This window comes from Pinus tabuliformis, chromosome 3_2 (genome assembly GCF_031772625.1).
Source record: "Pinus tabuliformis cultivar Carrire ecotype Pingquan chromosome 3_2, CPIR1, whole genome shotgun sequence".
NCBI classification, from domain to species: domain Eukaryota; kingdom Viridiplantae; phylum Streptophyta; class Pinopsida; order Pinales; family Pinaceae; genus Pinus; species Pinus tabuliformis.
The window spans coordinates 592,815,878-592,839,756 of NC_142302.1; the positions used below are offsets into that span (position 1 = coordinate 592,815,878).

General features: G+C 32.3%; 1 protein-coding gene across 1 annotated transcript; it reads right to left on the reverse strand.

Moving 5' to 3' along the window:
* Positions 1-7,783: 7,783 nt before the first annotated feature.
* Positions 7,784-9,091, reverse strand: LOC149181954 (uncharacterized). The gene is made up of 2 exons (XM_089414396.1): positions 8,435-9,091; positions 7,784-7,915 (listed from the first exon to the last, which is right to left on the reverse strand). The coding sequence occupies exons 1-2, from the start codon at positions 9,089-9,091 to the stop codon at positions 7,784-7,786; spliced, it is 789 nt and encodes a 262-aa protein (XP_089270522.1).
* Between the last annotated feature and the right edge of the window lie 14,788 nt (positions 9,092-23,879).

Sequence of the window (23,879 nt, forward strand, 5' to 3'; positions counted from 1 at the left end):
GGGAAAAGAAGGAGATCCACAACAAGAAAACAATTGTGAAGCAAATGTGACAGGTAAGGTGTTACAAGATGCTTTGATTCTTTCTTTCGAAAATATTACTGATTCCTGGGTGGTAGATTCTGGGGCCTCATTCCATGACACCCCTGATAAAAAATATTTTCATGACTATGTTCAAGGAGATTTTGGACAAAGTCCGTTTGGGTGATGATAAACCCTGTAAAATTATTGGAATGGGTAAGGTTCTTGTAAAACAGGTGAATGGAAACCAATGGCTACTAAAGGAGGTAAGGCATGTTCTAGATCTGAAGAAATGTATGATTTCAACAGGACAGTTAGGCGGTGAAGGTTGTGTGACAACTTTCACAGATAAATCTTGGAAGGTCACCGAAGGAGCTCTAGTAATAGCAAAAGGCAAAAATGTTGGTACATTGTATATATGCCCAACTACAAAAAGAGTTAATAAGCCATGCTGGAAAATAAATTTGCATCTCTTGAAGACACGATCCAAAAACAAATAGAAACTAAAATAGAACTACTAGAGAATAAAATTGAGGCAATGGAGACTAGATTGCAGGTTATAGAAAAACAAAACCAAGATACTAACCAACCATCCCAACAAGGAGATGTTGATACTTTAGAGAGTCTTAAAATGAAAGACATGATTAAAGAACTAGAAGAGAAATTTAATCGCCACCTCACCCTAAATAATGTGGTAGATAAGTTAGATACCAAACCAATTAAAGATGAAATGAAAAAATTAATAGAAATAGACCACGAACGTAACAAAAGGGCCTTGAACCTTATAATCTTCGGTTTAAAAGAGGAAGTAGATGAGAATACTTTAGCCTTGGCCCAGACAGAATTATATAATAGATTACAAATTGAAACAGTGTGTCTCACATAAGCAACAAGGTTGGGGAAATTCACTGAGAATAAAGGAAGACTAATCCGCATAAAGGTGAGCTCCACTGATCATCAGTACAACATACTTAGTAAAACATCACGTCTAAAAGGAACGGGAATATTCATAAATGAAGATCTCATTCCAGAAGATCAAGCAGAATTAAGAAAGGAGGTTCAAAAGGTAAAAGACGCTATAAAGGAAGGAAAATGAGCAATAATAAGAAATAGAAAAGCCTTTATTCGAAATAGAAACCAAAAAGATAGTAATCAATAACAATTAAACATGCTCCGAATCCTTTCTAAGTACAACATACTTAGTAAAACATCACGTCTAAAAGGAACGGGAATATTCATAAATGAAGATCTCATTCCAGAAGATCAAGCAGAATTAAGAAAGGAGGTTCAAAAGGTAAAAGACGCTATAAAGGAAGGAAAATGAGCAATAATAAGAAATAGAAAAGCCTTTATTCGAAATAGAAACCAAAAAGATAGTAATCAATAACAATTAAACATGCTCCGAATCCTTTCTTGGAACTGTCAGGGCTTCCCATGGAACAAAGGCCCCAAGCTAAGTTGGATTTCAAATGATGTTGATATTATTTTGTTTATTGAAACTTGGGAGCACGAAGAATCTAAGGTCCCTAACATAGATGGCTTTACACTATGGTCTACTTGGAACAAGCGATCCTCCCATAGAGGCATTGGGGGAATAGCTTGTTACATTAAGAAAAACATCTCCCCCCATGCTAGGATCTATAAAAACGACCCTCAAAACCAATATAGTTGGATAGAGATCAAAAACATTAATAATAAAAAGTCTTACATAGCAATATGTTATTTTCCCCCAATCAATTCTAACTTCTATAAGAAGAAGAATCTAGATAAAACTAACCCTTACAATGGTTTAGAAAATGATATTTCTAGCCTAAGGAATGACGGTAATATCCTTTTAATAGGTGACTTAATGCTCGAACTTCAAACAACCAAGCTATTATTTTAAGCAATCATTCCAACCCTAATCCTCTTTGGTTAGACGAAGAACCTACTCTGGCTAGTAGGTTAAAAAAAAGCTCTGAAGAGCTTGGGGAAAATTTGTTTGGGTCGGAGCTAGTCAAGCTCTGTAGTGCTCAGAATCTCATAATTTGCAATGGTCTAAATAAGTGGCCCAATTCCAACAAGATATCTTGCATCCATGGACTTGGTAGCAGCGTGGTAGACTACGTTATTTCCGATCTCCCATTATACAACGAAATAATAAATTTTGACATCTTAAATGGCCATGAACCTGACTCTGATCATAGGCCTTTACTTATAACTCTTAATTTTGTCATGCATAGAGTTCCCACAGAAAATAATACTTACAGCGAAACGAACTTAATATTTGATAGAAATAAAAATGATCTCTTTCTAAATGAATTAAAAACTAATTTGCTTCCTTTATCTAGTATAGACAACATAGAAGACCTCTATCATAATTTTACTACAACCCTCTCATATTCTATTAACAAGTTCTCAATTGAATTTTCAAATAATAAAAGAAATAGCAAAACCAATCCATGGTATGACAAAGATTGTAAAAGTGCGAGGAGAGCAATTAAGCATGCTGTTGATGAATCTCTTAAAATGGACAAGATAAAAATATATAAATCCCTAACTAAAAGGAAAAAGAGGCAGTACATTCGTCTAAGACAGGAGAATTTCTTACACCTCTCTAAGGTAGCTCCTAAGAAATTTTGGAGGCAGATTTTTACTAGGAAGAATAAAGATAATAATAAAATTTCTCTTCACGATTGGAATTCCTATCTTAAAAATCTTTATGAATCTCCAAATGTCATGGATAATTTGGAAACCCTGCTCACAACGAAAGAAGTTTTCTCTTTAGAAGACAGTAAGTTTGGGGTTAATCTCCTCGTTAATGGGAAAGCTATGGACATTGAAGGTTACCAAGCGGAAATCTTAAAAATTGAAGTTCCTTTCCTCATCCCCCACATCCACAAGCTTTTCAATCAAGCACTCAAGCAAGGGTTCCCTAAACCTTGGATTGAGAACTTCATTATCCCTATTTTTAAAGGTGGGGATACAAATAACCCCTCTAATTATCGGACAATTATGATCAGCCCTCTGTTAGCGAAGTTATATGGTAGTATTTTGGAAAGGAAGTTAAGCACATGGATTGAAAGTGAAGGTAAGTGGGCTAAAGGCCAAGCAGGTTTCATAAGGCATCACTCAACAATAGACCACCTCGTTACGCTTAGGATCATTGCGAAGGAATTTCGCAATGATAAATCCAATTTATTTTGTTGCTTTGTGGACTTTAGAAAGGCTTTCGATACGGTTCCTAGATACAACCTTTGGAATAGATTAGAAGAGCTAAAGGTTCCTCTCGAGTTGCGAGTTGCCGCTATAATGTTATACGAGAATGTAATTGTCAAGCTAAAGAGCAATGAGGGGTGGTCGAAAGATATTAAGTGTAACATCAAAGTTAAACAAGGTTTCCCCTTCCCTACCCTATTTGGCATTTACATCGATAAGCTCGAAGGCTATTTAGAGGAAGCAGGATGTGATGGCATGATCTTAGCTGGGATAGTCGTCATCCTTCTTCTCTATGCTGACAATATTGTTCTTTTGGCAAGGTGCCCATCTGATATTGATAAGAAACTCAAGCCTCTTAAGGATTTCTGCTCTACCATGAGTATGACTGTTAACACTGACAAAACAAAGTTATGATTATCAAATCCAAGAAGGACACTTACGCTAATTTTATGTATGACAATAATAACTTGGATGAAGTATATTCTTACAAGTACCTAAGAATTGATATTCATCACAAGCTCCACTGGAACCATATCATTGAGAAAAGGATTAATGGGGGTGAAAAGCTTATTTTACTCTTGAAAATAATTGTAAAACAACAAACCTTGTAATGTGGGATAAAAAGAAGTTCCTCTTTGAAACTTTAGTCACTCCTGTTATCTTATATGGATGTAAGGTTTGGGGTTGCAACATCTCCAGAGAATCATGGAGAAAGATTGAGCAAATCCATAAGCGTTTTATAACTTATAACCTGAAAATTAAAAGTAATACACCATATCCTATTCTCCTTATAGACGCAGGTATTTCCCCTATTGAAAGCCTAGCTATGATTAGGTTTCTGTTGTACAAGCACAAACTCAATAAAATAGAGGATCATAGACTTCTTAAGCTAGCTTTAAATTCCAGCCAAAACCACCAAGGCTCAATTGGGGGTGGCATAAAGACACAAGGGCCTGGTTAAACTATTGGGATTCCAGCCAAAACCACCTAAGGCTCAATTGGGGGTGGCATAAAGACACAAGGGCCTGGTTAAACTATTGGGAGATCAACGATAATGATGCATTGCAAAACATAAATATCATTAAAGATATTGTTACTTCTAAAGTTCAAAGAAAAAATGTGGTGTGAGAAAAATTTAGCGGCTAAAAAAAAATTAAGTTATTATAAGAAGGTCATCAACCCCACCCTAAAAGATCAAAAGTATCTCTCTATTTTAACTAGCTCAAAGAAGAAAATTAATATAGAAAAGATTATAACGAATTCTCATGAGATCCATAGTGAAACAAGTCATTGGACAGTTCCTAAAATGCCATGGATGGAAAGGATCTACCATATGTGAGAATAGGAACATTGAGGATGAAAACCACTTCCTCTTAAAGTGCCCCGCGTACAACCACATTAGATCTCAGTTTCACATATTTTGTTACAACATTGACCTTCCTAGTCTTTTACAATGTCAAAATTATAGTGAGCTCGAGAGGCTTCTCTCCAAGCTTTTTGAGCATAGGAATAAAATCTTAAATCAAAATAAATAATTTGTTTCTTTAGGTCCAATGGACCAATGTTTGGTCTTAGCAGACGTTAACCATCATCATCATCATCATAAAGTTTTACAACATTACTTCCATATCATGTTTTTTCAATTTTTATTTATTTTAAATAATTTAACGAAATAAAATAACAATATATAAAGTTTTATAACATTACTAGCATACTAATTTATAGAACACTTCTCAAATACAATAAAATAATTTTAAAAATATCACTAAATAATCATAAGAGTGTCAAAATTCATTTGCAAAATGAGAAAACTTGTATCTTTACATTAAAAAAAATAATAAATAATTATTTATCTTTAAATATTTGAAATTTTAATGTAATTCAAAAATAGAAATTAAGATTTATTTAGCATAAATAGTTACTTATCTTTAAAAAAATTTAAAATATATATCAAATTAAAATAAATATTAATTTCTCTTTTTGAATTGTAGTAAATAATTTCCCTTTTTGAATTATGGTAAAATGTCAAGAGTTAATTTTTTTTTAATCTCAATAATAAAAATAATAATAATAATTTAAAAAAAAACAAATCTAGTTTAATATTGAAAACAACCCAATTGATTTAAACATCTATTAAATTGAAAAATTGAATAAAAATTACAGTTAATTATAACAATAAGGTGTTTATTTTATAATAGAGTATTTAAAAATTTAGTTTAATTATGAGTAATTATTAGGTGCACAACAATGATTGAACTCTATAAAATATTGTAAAATAATTCTAGTAGTCACATATCAAAGATTAAAATGCATCTTCAATCTATAAAATATTGTAAAATAATTCTAGTAGTCACATATCAAAGATTAAAATGCATCTTCAAAAAAATGACAACGTTTTTCTATTTTAATAAAATTGATTAATTAAAAGAAAATATATAAACGAGTTATTATTTTTTGATGATGATAATGATAATTAAAATCATCTAGTACTAATATGGCATATCATACCTTGAAAACCTATGAAATTAATCAAAATTTTATGACATATTTCTATGATTTAAAAGAAGAGAAATAAACATTACCAAATCACCATATTTTTATAATTTTAATAGATAAAAAAATTGGTATTATCAAAAATATTTTGAAAATTAGAAATTGCACATTACTTTTCATCTTTTTTTCAGAAGAACTTTACTTTTCATCTTCACAACTCTTAATTATAAATTAATACTATATATATTTATTTATTTAATTAATTACTTTTAATATTACAAATTAATCCAATAAACATTTTTTTCCTGGGACCAATTCATAATGAACCTAAAATCTCTATTCAGTCGTGTATTTATAACGAATTATGATTATTAATGTACATATTCAGATGACAAAAGAGCTCCCGGTCCAAGCTCATCCCACACCAGCTCTTCGTGGACATCACGTTTTACCTCGATCATTAGTCTTGGGTTTTTTACGGTGTTGTTCTCTCGGAAACTTTAAATCCACCCTAACGTTTGGTATCATTTCTTATTAAAAAAGACATAAAAATATAACAGTAAACACATGAACCTTTGAAGCTATTTTATTATTTTTTAATAATTAATTAATTATTTTTGTTGATTTTAATATGTTTTATAATAAACCCATCACATCTTTAACTATATTATATTACATAAACATATTTTAAAATACCAAAATCTCCAATAATAAGTTTATTAATAATCACATCAAAATTAATCCTATACTCAAATCGAATCTAACCTAACTTAACATCTCTGAAATAACAATACTTCTACGCTACAATAATCTTACTCTCGCAAATCCAATTTTGATAAAATAAAATTTATAACAATATTAAAACCGCGTTATTAAAATCAAATTTTAATAATATCAAACTTGAAAATTAAAAAATATCATACTATTGGAAAAAAAAATTATAAATCAGAAGTATATCCTTGTAATAGTTTATGCCTCGTGCACAAATATCGAGTATTGGAAAAATGATAACTTGGGATTACGTCCGTCTCAAAGATGACACGCCCAAAATTTTTTAATGGTTAGATACTACATAGGGTCGAGCGATTGCCCTTATATATCTGCAAGTGAAGCTGAGGATACTATACGACCAATATGTCTATGCAGAGCATTCATAACTTCAGTTCAATGTTGTTTATTTATTTTATATGGAATTTATTTTATATGAAGAGTAGGTTTGTTTTTAAAAATTTTAAAGTCCAGTTTTATTTTATTTTTTTGAAGTCTAGTTTAAAACAACGGTATTCATTTCATTTTCTTTTATAATATTATAATTGAAAATATAATTGATTTTACATTCCATACAAATTAAATATGGTATTTTATAAATAATATTAAAATTTATCAGAAAGTTTTAAGTTTATAAATAATATTAAAATTTATTGGAAGTTTTGGAGGCAGTTTAATTAGTGATAAAAATAATGTAAAATATGTAAAAATTGAGAAATTCAAAATTCATTACAAGTGGTGAGCTAGTTTATAGAGAGGAGAAGAAGCTATACACCCCAAACTTAGTTTATGGATACCACAAGAAGCCATAAACTGCAAAAGCTTAAAAAAGCTACAAATTATTAAATTTCTTAAATGATTATATATATATATATATATATATATAACATTATAAAATAAAATAATATTAAGTAATTAAAATTATTATAGAATTAATTTATAATATTTGTTTAACTGAAAATTAACTTATTTATTTTTGTTATTTAATTATATATTAATTTTTAAACCATAAAAATAATACCTTAACAATACATTTATTTACCAACAACCAAATTTTGAAAGAAGTATTAACAAAATACCATTTTTATCCCATAATATATTTTTCCATTAACCTTAACTCACATTAACTTCAACTCCCCTAAAGGATCTACTAGTTCATGACTAAACAAATTTTACGTGAGCGACTTATATTAACCCAATGTTCTTCAAGTTAAGCCCCTCTAAAAATAACGACCTTTCGGCGCCTTGGCGTCGAGCTTTCTGTCCCTTAGCGTTAAACTCTGTGCAAGGTTCAAAACTTTTTGAACTAAGCTGTAGAAATTCTGTCTATGGACGGAGATATGTCAGTAAAAAATAACGACCTTTCGGCGCCTTGGCGTCGAGCTTTCTGTCCCTTAGCGTTAAACTCTGTGCAAGGTTCAAAACTTTTTGAACTAAGCTGTAGAAATTCTATGGACGGAGATATGTCAGTAATTAGCTTAAAATAATTTGAAATACAGCGGCAATGAAAATAAAAAGATCTTAACGCATATATTAAAATTATTAACAAAGTTATATATAAATAATAATATTGATGTTTTAGTTTTACGCCAATCCAATCGTCATTTTACATTTATCAACCCATCAAATATATTTTATATACATACAAGTAATAATATTAATATTTTGAATATACCCCAATTAGTAATGTAAATCCATCGCAAACAAAACAAAACAAAATAAAATTAAGGACAAAATTAGTAATGTAAATCCATCGTTCAAAGGCGTAGTTGAAACCATATAAGCCCATAGCAGCTCCAGCGCCTAATAAATATAAAATTATTATGGTCTTCCCATTAACAGCATTACCAACACAAACTACAAAAAACAAGTCCCATTAATAGCAGCTCCAGTGCCTAATAAGTCCTATTAACAGCATTATGAACCCAAACTATAAACAGCAATAGTATCTCCTTACCTCATTGGGACCGACACTCGCGTTTCGCTCCGCCAAATGCGATAAATCTTTGACATTGAACTTATTGAGCAAGTTAAGGCTGGTGATGGTTGACGAGGGAGATATCTGTAAGTCATCGGTAATTATGAAGGTAACCGTTTCCTTCACATATCCTCCCCCACCGCTTCCACTTCCACTGACTCCTGCGGCATCAGTTCTAACTCCCATGGAAGGGTTATGCAATTGCAACTGATAGCTCATAGTGTTGCCACAGGAACACCTGCCGCCTTTCTCACAGCTAATATGGTGGGTACCGATATCGTACACGTACCCGCAACCGTAATAGACTGTGGGTGGGGGTGCTGATTCTGTCGACTGTATTCGAAGGATGTTGTTGGAAAGGTTAAGTATAACCTTAGGCTCCAGTAAGTCGGATTTCTCGGAAATCATAAACATAGTCTGCATCTTGTCTACGCTGTTGTAAAGATTTGTGAGGCAGCCTATTTTCTTTGCTTTTTTCAACGCTGAGAGCAATTTCAGAACGGAACCCGTTGGTAGCGTGAGAAAGCTGAAGAGAAGATCGACAAAATCCTTTCCTGCCTCCGCATACAATATCTTCCGACTTTGCTTGTTCACCAGAAGCCTTAAACTCATGCAACGAGCAGTTCCGCTTGCCATCTGGATCACTTCACAACTGCAATGGAAAATCTGAGCAGAGTCGAACTATAACGTCACGAAACTCGATTTAAAGAAGGAGTTGTCTATAATGAGACTTTTTGAGATTCCGGTGACGGAATCCGGCGGAAGAAACTTTTTGAGATTCCGGTGACGGAATCCGGCGGAAGAAATTGAGAGGAAATCATGATTTGTTGCAGTTAAAATGGTTTTTTAACTGCATATTCGGATTCAGCACCCTGAAAAACCCCTGGGACGGTTTCATTGTGCAAAAATTAGCTATCAAACATGGATTCCAATAAATTACTGCCGGATTTTCACCGGAAAAAATCGCCGGAAAGGCTTTCAAAAAGTCGCGTTAAAGACTACTGCTTTAAAGAAGGTGGTCGCACACCTCCCAAAATTGACGTTTTACTCGACCGTCAATGTACTGCGTGAATGATGCGAATCTCGATCAACCATCGTCATTCTAGATTTTGCTTACGACCGCAGATTTTCGGATTTAATACCACGTGTGGCGAGCATTCGTTAGCCTTAAACTCATGCAACGAGCCGTTCCGCTTGCCATCTGGATCAGTTCACAACTGCAATGGAAAATCTGAGCAGAGTCGAACTATAACGTCACGAAACTCGATTTAAAGAAGGTGGTCGCACACCTCCCAAAATTGACGTTTTACTCGACCGTCAATGTACTGTGTGAATGATGCGAATCTCGATCAACCATCGTCATTTTAGATTTTGCTTACGACCGCAGATTTTCGGATTTAATACCACATGTGGCGAGCATTCGTTAACGTCCTTTGTTAAAGGCCTCCAGTTATGTGAAAATATAATTGAGAACCCGTTTGATAAATTGCCATTCAATAATAGTCAAGTTTTAGGTACCTAAACTTGCCCTTATTGTATTGTATGACATGTAAACTATATCTGCTTCCCATTATCGTCTAAGTACAATCTTTTGTATGTCTTTTAGTTCTGCAAGATTTTCGGTGCATACATGGTATAGGTATAGTAGAAAATTTAAACAAAAAGTTCAAAATTTTTGGGATAACAAGGACAATGGGAAATTTAGTTGTGTCATATTTCAAATTTTGAATAATATATATTAGTATAGATTAGATTTTGGGATAACAAGCACAATGGGAAATAATGGGAAATTTAGTTGTAGCATATTTTAAATTTTGAATAATATATATTAGTATAGATTTATTTTATTCACAGATTTTTAAGATTTTAGAGGGATAATTTTTTTTTTTTTTAAATATTTTTAGAGTGTAAAATACAATATGTTATTTTCTGTTTTTGAAATTATATTTTTAATTGCTAAATAAAATATATATAAAACTAAATAAAAAATCAACTATCCGTATATATATATATATATATATATATATATATATATATATATATATATATGAAGTTGATATTGATATAAGTTAGGTAACATAGATCTTCAAGTAGTTTACTTGAATTTCTAGCTAAAATATTTTTGAAAAGTATAAGATTTAAACATATAATCAAACTTTTTTTACTTCCAATTAATTTACAACATATTCATTTTTTTTAATTATAACACATATGATTTTTCTATTTAAAATATAGTTATTTTATTTTATTTTTATTTTAAAGAAGCAAAAGCTGATGGGTAAACTTACCCATCCCACCATACTCATATTAAATTATAGAATAAAAATTAATACAGTATTATGTTACCATAGTTTTAAAGTAATAAAAAAACACAAATAAAAATTAATATGGTTTATAATTAAAAAGAAATTAATACCAAAGTGTTGTGGTATATTTTTCTATTTTAAATGGTATATTTATTTATTTATTTTAAATAATACTAAATATGCTATATAGAACTTTCTAAATTAAAACATAGAAAGTATAAATATTGTTATGAACTTCTAATTTCAAAATAACGATGATCCTAAAATAACTTTGCAAGATTATAGTAATGAAGAAGATATTTATTAGTTATAATTTTTATTTTTTAATATAAAATTATATATATGTATGTGGGTGGCTTGGAAAGAGAGTGTGATGGGTGGGGTTAGTAGCTAGGTGTATTATATATACAGCTTGAGTGGGCCTAATGGTTAAGAGTATGTGTTTCCTCGTAAGAGGTCACAGGTTCAAAACCAAAGGGGGGTAGAGTATGTATGCCTTCGTAGACTTAGCAGTCAAATCGCTGCGCGGAGGTGGGTCCCTTCTCCCACAAACAAGGGGTCTCATACACCAATTTGGTGTCTGGCTTGGCTGTGACCTTAAAAATAGATATTATTATTATTATTATTAGATAAAAGCTTGGATCGCAATGTGTTATTGCATACTCTCTCATATAGATTATTTATGAGAAGCATTTAATTGTTTTCGAGTGAGATCTTTCCTTCGTATATGCAAGTTTTTATGAATTTATTGTGTAATAAAAGTGTGTAATTATATCGTGGTTATTATTGGTGACATTATTAGTCTCAAAGCTTATTTCAAAAGTTATATTTTTCAGAGGGGTATGTTCCAATTCTTTTTATTGCTTCATATGGGAGGAAATAATATGTCTTGCATACAGTTAAGGAACTTTCACTATTTTAAGGGAAATTGTCCACCTCCTTGTTGATGTTCAATAAAAATAAGTACCAGGCCCTTCTCACCTCATTTCTTCTTATCTTCATCTATTATCCTTAAGCAAGATAACATTTTTCTCCTTAGTCATCAAAATGCAATACGAACTTGAAGGCTATGGAAAATCTCTAAAGTTGACACCATCATCTCTTTTCCCCAACCACAATTAGATGGCCCTCTTGAAGGTATATTATTTCAGATTGTCATGGTTCTCAGTCATTTTATGTCGATTTATGTTACGCTCTCTTTGGTATATTATTTGTATCCACCTTCATGGTGCATTCTACTTCTTTCTTATCTTAGGCTTTAGACACTAGAGTTCCTTCCTTCATTGAGTTTCCTTGACCTCCTACTCATTATGTTTTCTTTTATATCAACCTCCCCTCTTCCTTATCTTTCTTTTCTTTACCTCTAGTCTCTATTGAGAGCTTCATTGGTTGTTTTTCATGCGTCAACAACAAGCATGTTCTTGGAGGAAAGTTGGGGACCACGACACCCTCAACAACACAAAGACATGGGCTCTAGATCCCAGGCCTCGGTTGATCGATATCACAGACACACTCAAATGGTCAATCAATAGGAAATTAATTCCACTGAAAAGGAAACTGCAAAACACAGGGATGACATTTCTTATTTAGATTTTATGCCATCAATTTTCAATTAGATTTCAAACCTCGATACCAATAGAGGTCAAAAAAGTTAATATCTTCACACCATCAACCCTTATTGGAAAATCATGAATCTTCTAGGAAAAGTATTGTTTACACTGAATAAGAGTAGGGATAATCTTCTCCTAAGCTTCTCCTACACATGGAGGAATTTCACTTACTTTATCATCTTAGGGACAAGTGCATGGAACGCATGGGCACAATCATTATATGCACCAATGAATGGAATCCACCAAAAAACCATTATCACCTTGCACTTGCGAACAAGTCTCATTGTCTTTCATGATATGTTATAAATGTCATCAATGATTTATATTTTCTACCTAATTATTTTTGTGTCTTTTCATTTCTGTTCTTTTTATATCACTCGCATTAATGCCAAGCTTTTGTAAAAAAGCACTATCCACATAAAATTTGTAATACATGTTTTGCAAATTCTATATTCAATTCTCAATTATTTCCTTTAATCCATACTTTCAAAACAAGTCAAATTAAACGAATAATCCAATGTTTGCAATGTAAATGTTACATTGATTAATATATATTTTTAAAGTTCAAAAAAAATCTAACACAAATAATAATAATAACTCTTATAAACTTTTCAAATTATAACACATATTATAAACAAAGTATAAAGATTTACAAAAACTCCCACTTCAAAATAATAAAATAATTTTGCAAAATGATAATAATGACAATGTTATTTATAATTAACTATTTAGAATTAATTAATTATAATTAATTAAAAAGTTTTATAATAATAAATATTATTGTATATTTTTAATCTTATAATTATTATTATTATTTTAACTAAATTATTAGAATATATATATATATATATATATATATATATATAAACTTAATATGTTTAGTAGATTAGTTTTCTATAATTTTATAAAATAAATTAAATATATTTTAAACATATAGTTTATATGAAATAACCATTAAACAAATAGATTTTATGAAATAATTATTAATTAAAATATTGAATAGATAGTTTTCATATTTAATATCTATCAACTATAGTGGTTTAGAAGATAAGTTGATATGAGGCTTTTATATCTTAGTGGAAATGGAACAGATAGTAAAGAAGGTTTGATAGAAATTCAAGGTTGCTCAAGAACGACAAAAAGGATATGTCGACAAGATTTTTTTTCAGAGAATTTAGAGTGGGGGATCACGTATATGTAAGGGTCAAACCCAAGAAGAGACTGTTAAGATGAGGCGGTTAGCCCCCAAATCTGTGGTCCTTTCTAAATACTAGCTAGAATTGGACCTGTAGCATATCAATTAGAACTACCTAGCCACATACAAGTACATAATGTGTTTCATGTTTCTCTATTAAAAAACTATGTGTATTACCCTCAACATATTATTAATTGGCAAGACATACATGTATAATTGAATTTACATATTTACACACAAATGCGAATTATTTTATAAAATGTCATAAACTAATGATAGACTTTAAAATGTGAAACAAGTAGATTCAGATGGAGAATTATTGGTAGAGTCTTTGCATATTCATGATCAGAGAGAAATAATGTTACAGAGGTGAGTTATCACCCAGGTGAAAGTGCAATGGGTACACTTTAGCCCAGAAGAGGCTACCTAGGAGGATGAAGACCTTATAAGGAATGTGTATCCCGGATTGTTTCAAGGACAAGAATAAACACCGAGGATAGTGTTTCATTCAAGGGGGGGAGATGTAACACCTCTTAGACCCTTTAGTTATTGTAAATATTTTTGTTGATTTACTTTTGCTACAGTAGCATGTTAGACTATGGACTACGTAGAAGCCTAAGTGAAACTTAAATGTTAAGTTATTTATTTTATTGTTACTTTTTAACTTAGTTGGCTAGAAAGTCGTGGATATCACAAGAATGACAAAAAATGAACATTTCATCATCGAGATAGTTAGGAGGCAACTATTATGTTCTCTTGAAATAAGTCATCCCAATTTGAGGAGAAAACTTGAGAAGAAGAGAAAGAGAAGAACAAGTGGGAATATCTCATGGGACAGTGTTAAGAGAAGGCAAGACACTAGCATATAGGAAAGTCTTGATTTGGTTAGCCAATGGAATCCCTAGTGTGGACTAGTGAAGTTTACAAAAACTTATGTTGGACTAAGCACAATCTGAGAAGGCTTCAGGAGGATCTTGAACATCCTTGTCTTGACTAATCTGGAAGTGCAATGCTCGGGGGGGCCAAGGCATTGATCACTTGTCTCATTAGTTGGGAGGTGTGCTCAGTTCCCTGTGGATATATTGGTTGTCTAACTTGTGGATATATTGGTTGTCTAACTTGTGGATATATTGGTTGTATAACTTAAAATAGGTAAATATCACAATCGATGATTTTTCTTTGGATGAAATCTATAATTATTCATGGGGAAATTGTAAGTTGGACTCACATTTATTCTTTGTTTCCAAGGAAATGTTTGTACATTAAGTGAGGAATTTTTCCAATGCCTTTTGGTTGTTGTAGATGTAACCTAGATTGTAGAGAGAATATTACTGAATAAACAAGAAAATGCAATGAATATTGTATATAGTTGAAATATGGAATGGTTAGTTCCTGTTAATAAGATTGAAACCGTACACAGGAATAGTCGATGTCCCATTATTAATATATTTATATGTCTCAACAGGTTGATGGCAGGTCCCAAGGGGATATGGGCCCCTCCCACCTACAAAGCTAGATAAGAGTAATATAAGAACAAAAATGCCAAATAAAATGGTTACGGTTATAATGCTAAAGATAAATAAGAAATTGCGAAACTAGATTACAACCTTTCGTTGTTGCTTAAGTATTATTATTTTTATCTAAAAAACACAAGAAGAAATAAAAGGGTCACATACATCAAATTGTAGCATTTACACAATTTTATCATATTACAGAACCAAGGAACTTTCACATATGCCACAGTTAGTGTTTTTAATACATTCACTAATTATGCCATCGCCTTATTAGATTGTTGAATCATGTCATCCTAACAAAAATTATTAAAAACACAGGAGCAACCACAAAGATATTTGCAAAGCCAATACCTGCTAATCGAAGACAAAAGAGTATATAGTGCAATTGATCCAGGTGGCTCTAGGGACACACACAGGACAAAGAGGGCTTATGAAAGCTTAAAAATAAAAATGTTTGGAATGACTTCAAACTAGGACCAAAGCGTAGATCTCATCATCCTAGTCGCGAAGGTGTGAACGGTTTGTCAATCCAAGCTCATATGAGGGAGAACGAGCTAGTCAATATTTTGGTCAAAGTTGGGTTGTGGGCCAGGTTTAAGTGTCCTACAATTTTACCAACCCTGAGGCATGAAACCTAGCTCCTGAAATTGGACGAAATTTTGGCCTCGTTAATTTTCCCAATATCCCTTATTTTCTAAAGATTTGGGGAGCACCTATATTTCAAAAAGAATATAAATAAAATTATAAATGAGGTGGCGAGCCACCACCCCTGCCACTCCCAAACTACATAACAAAATCTTTTTATTAAAAGGGTCAACGGGCCACGACCCCCGCCAACCAAACCGCACCACACTTTTTTTAAAATTCAAAGGTTGGGTTGGCGGCCATGACCCCGCCAAACCCTTCTCCAACTGCATACCATATAACATATAAACCATTAATTATGGGGTGGGCATAGGCCACCTCTGGTGGACCCGGCCCGCACCCCCACACCTTACGATGCCATATACAACTTAGTATGGGACTGACATGGGTCGAAATCGCCTGGCCCACATGGCCAGACCCCAAGCGGGCGGCCCCAAAAACGAACCCACCATGAAGGCAACCATAAACATAAAACCAGTGTGCGCCTTAACGTGCCACCTACCATAATAATGCCACATGCTATGTTCATTTGTTAATGCGTGGGACATTGGGCGGGCCACGCAATGTAGACCTGACCCCCCGATTTCAAATTAATTTCAGTTTTGATAAAATAGGTGTTCATTAAAGTAGAGGGGTCAGGGTTTGACCACCCGACCTCCTCCTTATAATGTGGTCACTTAACCAATCCACTTAACTACCTTATTGATTAATCCGCTAGGAAATATTATATAAATCTAGTATTTTCAATGCACCCAGGGGACAGATGGAAGAACCAGGAGCGGGCATGGTTTTCGAGACAGGAGGACGTTGTGCACGCAGTTCGAGGCAACATTTTGCAGGGGGCTAAAATATCACTTTGTCAAATTTTGATAATTTTTGTATGTTTTCAGCACTTCTCAACGCCACGAACGCAATCGCGTTGTCCGTTGCTCCATCATAGTTATGCATTTTTTGGTAATTTTTCAGTGTGCAAGTGGAACCATGATTGCTACAAAAACAGGGAGCGGAACCATGATCCATGAAATCTTCCTGAGGAGGTAATTTTTCTCCATGTCGGAATATAGTCAAGTTTATAGTCGTTTTTCATGTTTTTCCACAAGGATCGCAATGGAGAGGTCAGATTTGCCTTTAGAGTTGTAGATTTCCAGTCCACCCATGGAGTAGAATATTTGAGGAATCTAAGGGGAATCTAAAAGATTCCTTGAGCCCCAGATTCTCAACTTCTCAGAATTCATATTTTGGACAGTCAATTTTGCACTATTCGATGCCGAAAATCTAATGCTACGTTCAAATTTCTCATTCTCTCATTCTCTTCTTTAGCCACTTTTCTAAGTGGAATGCAGGTGTCAGCATTCATGTGCAAGCAACCATTTCCATGCAATTGATGCCGTGAGATCGATGGTCCAAGCAGCTTCAGCAGTTTGACATCTGCTTCTTCAGATGGCCCTTGGTTATGAGGTATATGTTGTGTTCATGTACTTCTTTTTTATGCATTGTGCTACACAGGTCCCTGCTTGATGTTTGATGTGGGATACTGTTTCATACTCATTTTCGTGATTCCTACTTGATGTGATGCGGAATCATCTATGTGATGTACTTGTTTTCATGATTTGTCATGTTGTGTTTTTAGATCCCTTTGTATGTTGATGGGATACTCATGTGTTGCCATGCATGTTTGCTTTGAGATCCCTTTTATGCCATGTTGGCGGGATGGTCATCATGCATGAGTTTTATGTCATATTGATAGGAGCCTTTTGACTGAGAGTTCCTGTAGTGGAACATTTCTTAGAGCCACTCCTGCGTGAGGGCATTTTCCTTGTATGATCTCGATAACATCTCTTGTGTACATCATCACTATTGACAACACTTAATGCAGCGGCCTACACCATCTTCACAACGGGGCCTGGAGACATAGTACCTCCTCGACGAACTCCGTTATCAACGACTTATGTTTTTATGTTGTTGATGATTGTCATGTTCCTCTTCTTTACAACATGCACATGTATACATTTATGTTCTTTTAAAGATGCAATTTAACACATCAATAAAGTAAAAGGTCTTGGAAGGGTCCTTTGTCACACCCAGACCTCGATCAGTAATAAATGAACAACCTCACAGACTTGAACTGTCAATAATCAAATAAGTAATAAATGAATTTGGTCATCAATAAATAATTTCCAAAGAAAACATACTCCGAAGGAACTTGTACGAACTCACAACTTGTTATTTCATGAAAGAAAGATACTATGTACATCGTTTTTCAAAACTTCAGGTCTCGTCCCAACCCTTATGGGTGCTACATGTCATTTTGTCACCAATAGGAAAATGATCACCAAGCTGGACCTCTCGCTATCTAATGAGGTGTTTCCAAGCAATCCCCTATAATTTTGGAAGTAAAACTATCACAAATACAACAAAAATCCCAATTTATATTGCTTAAAAACGTATTTTCAAGGAGTGTCGCACTTTTCGTAGCAACTGTCTGCACAACCTCATTTCTAACCATTGTACCCAGAACAATTTGTCACTTTGTTCTCCATTAAAAAGCGTGGTGTCCTTTTAGTCTAGGTAAAAATAAAAAGAAATTTCTAGAAACCTTGTAGGGGTATAATATACCAACAAGAAGGACTGGAACCCCTACCTAGTTGGGCCTTATCCCTTGGTTTATCGATCTACTTCTTCTCTTTTTGGATCCCTAATCCCTCTCTTTATGGATCTAATCCTTAGAAAGAGGATCTCAAACCTCCTCCTCTTGGCATCTAAATTCAGCACACACTAGAGGGGAAGGAGTTCACTTTTGAACTAATCTTATATTGTCAATTTGAGGCTGGAATCTTGTCACGTAAGGGAATATTGGAGACTATTGGAAGGAGGTTTACAACATCAAGGCTAGTTTATATCGAGTCTCCTTTTTATTCAATTATAATAAAAAAGAGTGTTTCTTTCTCACTATATTGTCCAATGGATCTCATGTATTTCTTTTTTACTTTCAATTTTCCATTGGTAATGATGTTAGGTACTTGTCTCGTTCATCACTAATATAGACTTTACTTAATCATTTATATATCATATGCCTTTGATCCTTTGTTTGTTATTGCGGTTGTAGAATTGGATTCTGAGCATTAAGAAGTTTCATTAAACTACAGTAAGGGTCTTCATTAGGCATTTTGACTAAAAGGTATGGATTCTATATTTTGTTATCTTTATTTCTCATTCAATAAAGACAAGAATTTTCCACCTAACAGTGGGTAGGCTCCATATCAAACAATAGAAGAACAAGAGAACTTGAAACCCTAGATTAGCAATTTTGTTATTTCGAGTGTCGACCTAGCCATAGTTAAAATGATATAACAAAATTAAGTTCCATGACTGGCAGCAGTATGCTTGTAGACTCACAACAACTAAAATACAATAAGGGAAATTACACTGAGTAGGGTTTTTGGAGAACCTAGAAAAAAGGAAAACATTAGTGAGGCAGGAACGTTATAAGGACGAGACCCCAAAACTCCAAAGGTAAGAAAATCTAGTTCAAGAGTGTGAGTAGTACAAACCCAAACTTGCACAGAGAGCATGCATAGGATTGGTAAAAGTATAGAATTATAATTTTGGAACTAATAAAATTGGCCAAGGAACAAGTACTTGAGGTCATATGCATACCCTCATCCCTGCAAATGAAAGAGAGACCTTAGCTTGCAGTTGAGGAAAAGAAAAGGAAGGTTTAACTTTTGGAAATACCAGTAGCATCCTCTCTTACCTAGGCATCTCAGGCTCATATAGGAGAACCCGCCACTGGACCCTTTCAGCTACAAAATGCCAACTTGAGCTAAGATCTATAAAGAGATGGGAATTTTAAACTCAGTTCAATGTAAAAACATAACGAGCTGAAGAGAAAAAATGGTTTATGCAATTAACTCTGGAAAATGATCATAACTGTAGAGAAGCGGGGATTTGTAACTAGGAATTAATCAAACCCTAGTTGAAAGTCACAATAGAGAGGTTCTCTTAGTGATGGTGTGCAAATGACCAGTAATAAGAGTGAGAAAAGTGATTGGTTACCATTATTAAACCCCAATTTCCTAAACCCTTTGATCTGAGTCCGAGCTGATCGATGTTCGGTCATCTCCCAAATGTCTAAAGCATGAGACCTAGCAAAGTGTAGTGATAGGACAAAGTTGGGATCCAGAGGATTCGACATGTGCCTCATTAAAATCTTATAACCTTATGAAATATTAACCGAGAAGTTGAGCTAAAATTCAACTCTTATAAGCTTGTAAAATATTAACCCAAAAGTCAAGCTAAAATTTAGGGGAAACCAAAACCCTCTTAATTCGTAAACTCCTCCACGGACCACTTACACCTATAGTTGTGATTTATTAACTTAAGGAAAAATATATAAATCATTCCCTAAGGAGGTGTGATGATGAACGTGGTCAAGCCCCAAACATAACATTTAATTAGTTGTTCATTCGAGATAGTGGGTTTCTCATGATACGTAGCATAGTATAAATAAAGGTAAACGTTGAACTATGACGACTATAGTAATTTTTTTGATCAAGTACTTTAATGGTTCCTTATGGTGTTGTTATTAGCATGGTAATAGTAAATTTTTTGATCAAGTACTTTAATGGTTCCTTATGGTGTTGTTATTAGCATGGTAATAATCTTCAGTAAATATAAATTAAAAAAATTATTTTAATGGGATAGATGTGTGGCGTATATTTATTTTATATATTCTCAATATCATTGAAATTTTTTAGGATGGTAATTTTATTTATGTATTTAAAAATATAATTATAATAAAAAAAATTATTATTCGAAAATGAATAATATTTTTAAGTTAAAAAATTAGAATAATTAAATTATATTGGTATTTAGATTTTTTAATATAAAATATTTTTCACAATTTAATTAAAAAATAAATCTGAAATTATATATAAAATAATAAAATATTGTACTTAATTATAATATTAAAATATAAAAAAAATTTAACTAATAAAAAAATTATTTATATATATATATATATTTGATAAATGGAAATTCAAATGGAACAATATAATAAATATATAACAATAGGGAATCAATCAGAATTAAAATTTTAATAAAATCTAAATTTATATATAAAATATTATACTTAATTATAATATTAAAATATAAAGATGATTTTGGCTAATAAACAAATTCTATATAGATATATTTATAATACAAAGTATAAATATTCAACTTCAACAATGTAACAAGTATATAACAATGGGAATCAATGAGAACTAAAGTTATTTTAAACTAAATTTATAAATGGAAGTGTTACACGTATATTCTAAATTTATTAAATTTCCTTAAAAAGCGATCTAGATTTATTTTGGATATTTTAATTTTGATAAGAAACGTATTTTTATATATTCAAATTTTAATAATATATATATATATATATATATATATATATATATATATATATAAAAATAAAAGAAAGAATATAATTTGTCAAATTTAAATTTAAAATAAAATTATATTTTAAGTAAAATTTTTCGATATAAATTACATAAAATAAATTTTGGCCGATGTTTTTAGAACCAATAAGTGTGGTTCATTATGAGGATTATTATTATTATCTAATTTTAAGGTTAAGGTCAATCCATACACCAAATTGGAGTATGAGACCCTCTTGTTTGTGGGACAAGGGACTCACCTTTGTGCATCTATTTGATTGCTAAGTGTACTAAGGCATACATACTCTACACCCTCTCGTTTTGAACCCGTGACATTTTAAGAAGAAACACATGCTTTTAATCATTAGGCCCACGCATACATACTCTACCCCCTATTTGACTGTTAAGTGTACCAAGACATACATAAGTCATACATATTCTACCCTCTGGTTTTGAACCTGTGACCTTAAGAAGAAACACATGCTTTTAATCATTTGGCCCATGCATACATACTCTACCCCCTCTGTTTTTGAACCTGTGATCTTTTAAGAAGAAACACATGCTTTAGGCCCAAGAAACACATACTTTTAATCATTAGGCCCATGCATACATACTCTACCCCCTCTGGTTTCGAACCTGTGACCTTTTAATAAGAAATACATGCTTTTAATCATAGGCCCAGGCATACATACTCTATCCCTTACATACTCTACCCCTCTGGTTTTGAACTTGTGACCTTTTAAGAAGAAACACATGCTTTAGGCCCAAGAAACACATGCTTAGAAGAAACACATGCTTTAGGCCCAAGAAACACATGATTTTTTTCATTAGGCCTAGGCATACATACTCTACATACTCTACCCCCTCTGGTTTTGAACTTGTGACTTTTTAAGAAGAAACACATGCTTTAGGCCCAAGAAACACATGCTTGTGACCTTATAAGACTAAACACATGCTTTAGGCCCAAGAAACACATGCTTGTGACCTTTTAGGAAGAAACACATGCTTTAGGCCCAAGAAACGCATGCTTTTAATCATTAGGCCCAGGCATACACACTCTATCCCCTACATATAAGAAGAAACACATGATTTTAATCATTAGGCCTAGGCATACATACTCTACATACTCTACCCCCTCTGGTTTTGAACCTCCGACCTTTTAAGAAGAAATACATGCTTTTAATCATTAGGCCTAGGCATACATACTCTACATACTCTACCCCTTCTGGTTTTGAACCTGCGACCTTTTAAGAAGAAATACATGCTTTTAATCATTAGGCCTAGGCATACATACTCTACCCCCTCTGGTTTTGAACCCATGATCTTTTAAGAAGAAATACATGCTTTTAATCATTATGCCCACTCCTCAAGCTATAACCTTTATTTTATTATTATTATTATCATATAGTGATTAACAATCTTTTATATTTCTATTTTTTTCCTTTTAAGAGGAAATACATGCTTTTAATCATTAGGCCCCCTCTTCAAGCTATAACATTTATTTTATTATTATTATTATTATCATATATCAATTAACAATCTTTTCTATTTCTAAATTTTTTTGTGACCTTTTAAGAAGAAATACATGCTTTTAATTATTAGGCCCACTCCTCAAGCTATTTATTATTATTATTATATAGCAATTAACAATCTTTTATATTTCTAATTTTTTTCCTTTTAAGAAGAAATACATTCTTTTAATCATTAGGCCCACTCCTCAAGCTATAACGTTTATTTTATTATTATTATTATCATATATCAATTAACAATCTTTTCTATTTCTAAAGTTTTTTATGACCTTTTAAGAAGAAATACATGCTTTTAATCATTAGGCCCACTCCTCAAGCTATAACGTTTATTATTATTATTATTATTATTATTATTATCCTATAGCAATTAACAATCTTTTATATTTCTAATTTTTTCCCTTTTAAGAAGAAATACATTGTTTTAATCATTAGGCGCACTCTTCAAGCTATAGCGTTTATTTTATTATTATTATTATTATTATTATTATCATATAGCAATTAACAATCTTTTCTATTTCTAAATTTCTTTCTTCTTATTTTCTAGTTTACATGTGGGTAGCACAAGATTTCAACCCAAGGCCTTAGTTCCGTGAGACTTCATTCCACGGCCATGACCACTTACCCCACACGGAATTCTATTTCTAACTTTAACTCAATTAGATAAATCAAAATTTATTCCTAAATAAATTTATAATTTTTACTTATTTTTTGTTTTTTCTTTAATTTAATATGACATATTACTATATAATAACATCTCCTTTGTGTAGTAAAAAGAAATATCTATTAACTTTAAATATTTTAAAATAACATAAAAATAATAAATTTCTCACTATATATCAATCAATCAAGAGAGTGAATGCTTACCTTCTATATATACAAACCTACATCTATTTAACTCTCAATTTATAAGTGAATGCTACCTTCTATGTATACAAACCTACATCTATTTAACTCTGAATTTATAGCTCCAAATGTATTAATCTAATACATTTAGAGGGATGAAATAGGTATACTCCATCTATCAGAATCTAATAAAGGAAAAAATAAAGTAGATTTCTCTTTGAGTAAAATACAATGAGTGTCACATCCTTGGCTAGGATCTGCTTGCGTTGGTGATGTAGATGTTTTTTTTCAAACAATGTTGGAATAGGATGCAGATTTGGAGTGTTTGAAGACGAGTCACAATATCAAATCATTGCGTG

Bases quoted from the DNA above. Each gene is read 5' to 3' on its own strand.
- LOC149181954 (XM_089414396.1), bottom strand. From the start codon at position 9,091: ATGGCAAGCGGAACTGCTCGTTGCATGAGTTTAAGGCTTCTGGTGAAC. The intron at 7,916-8,434 runs GTAAGGAGATAC...GAATTTCTACAG, and splicing joins CGAGTGTCGGTCCCAATGAG to CTTAGTTCAAAAAGTTTTGA.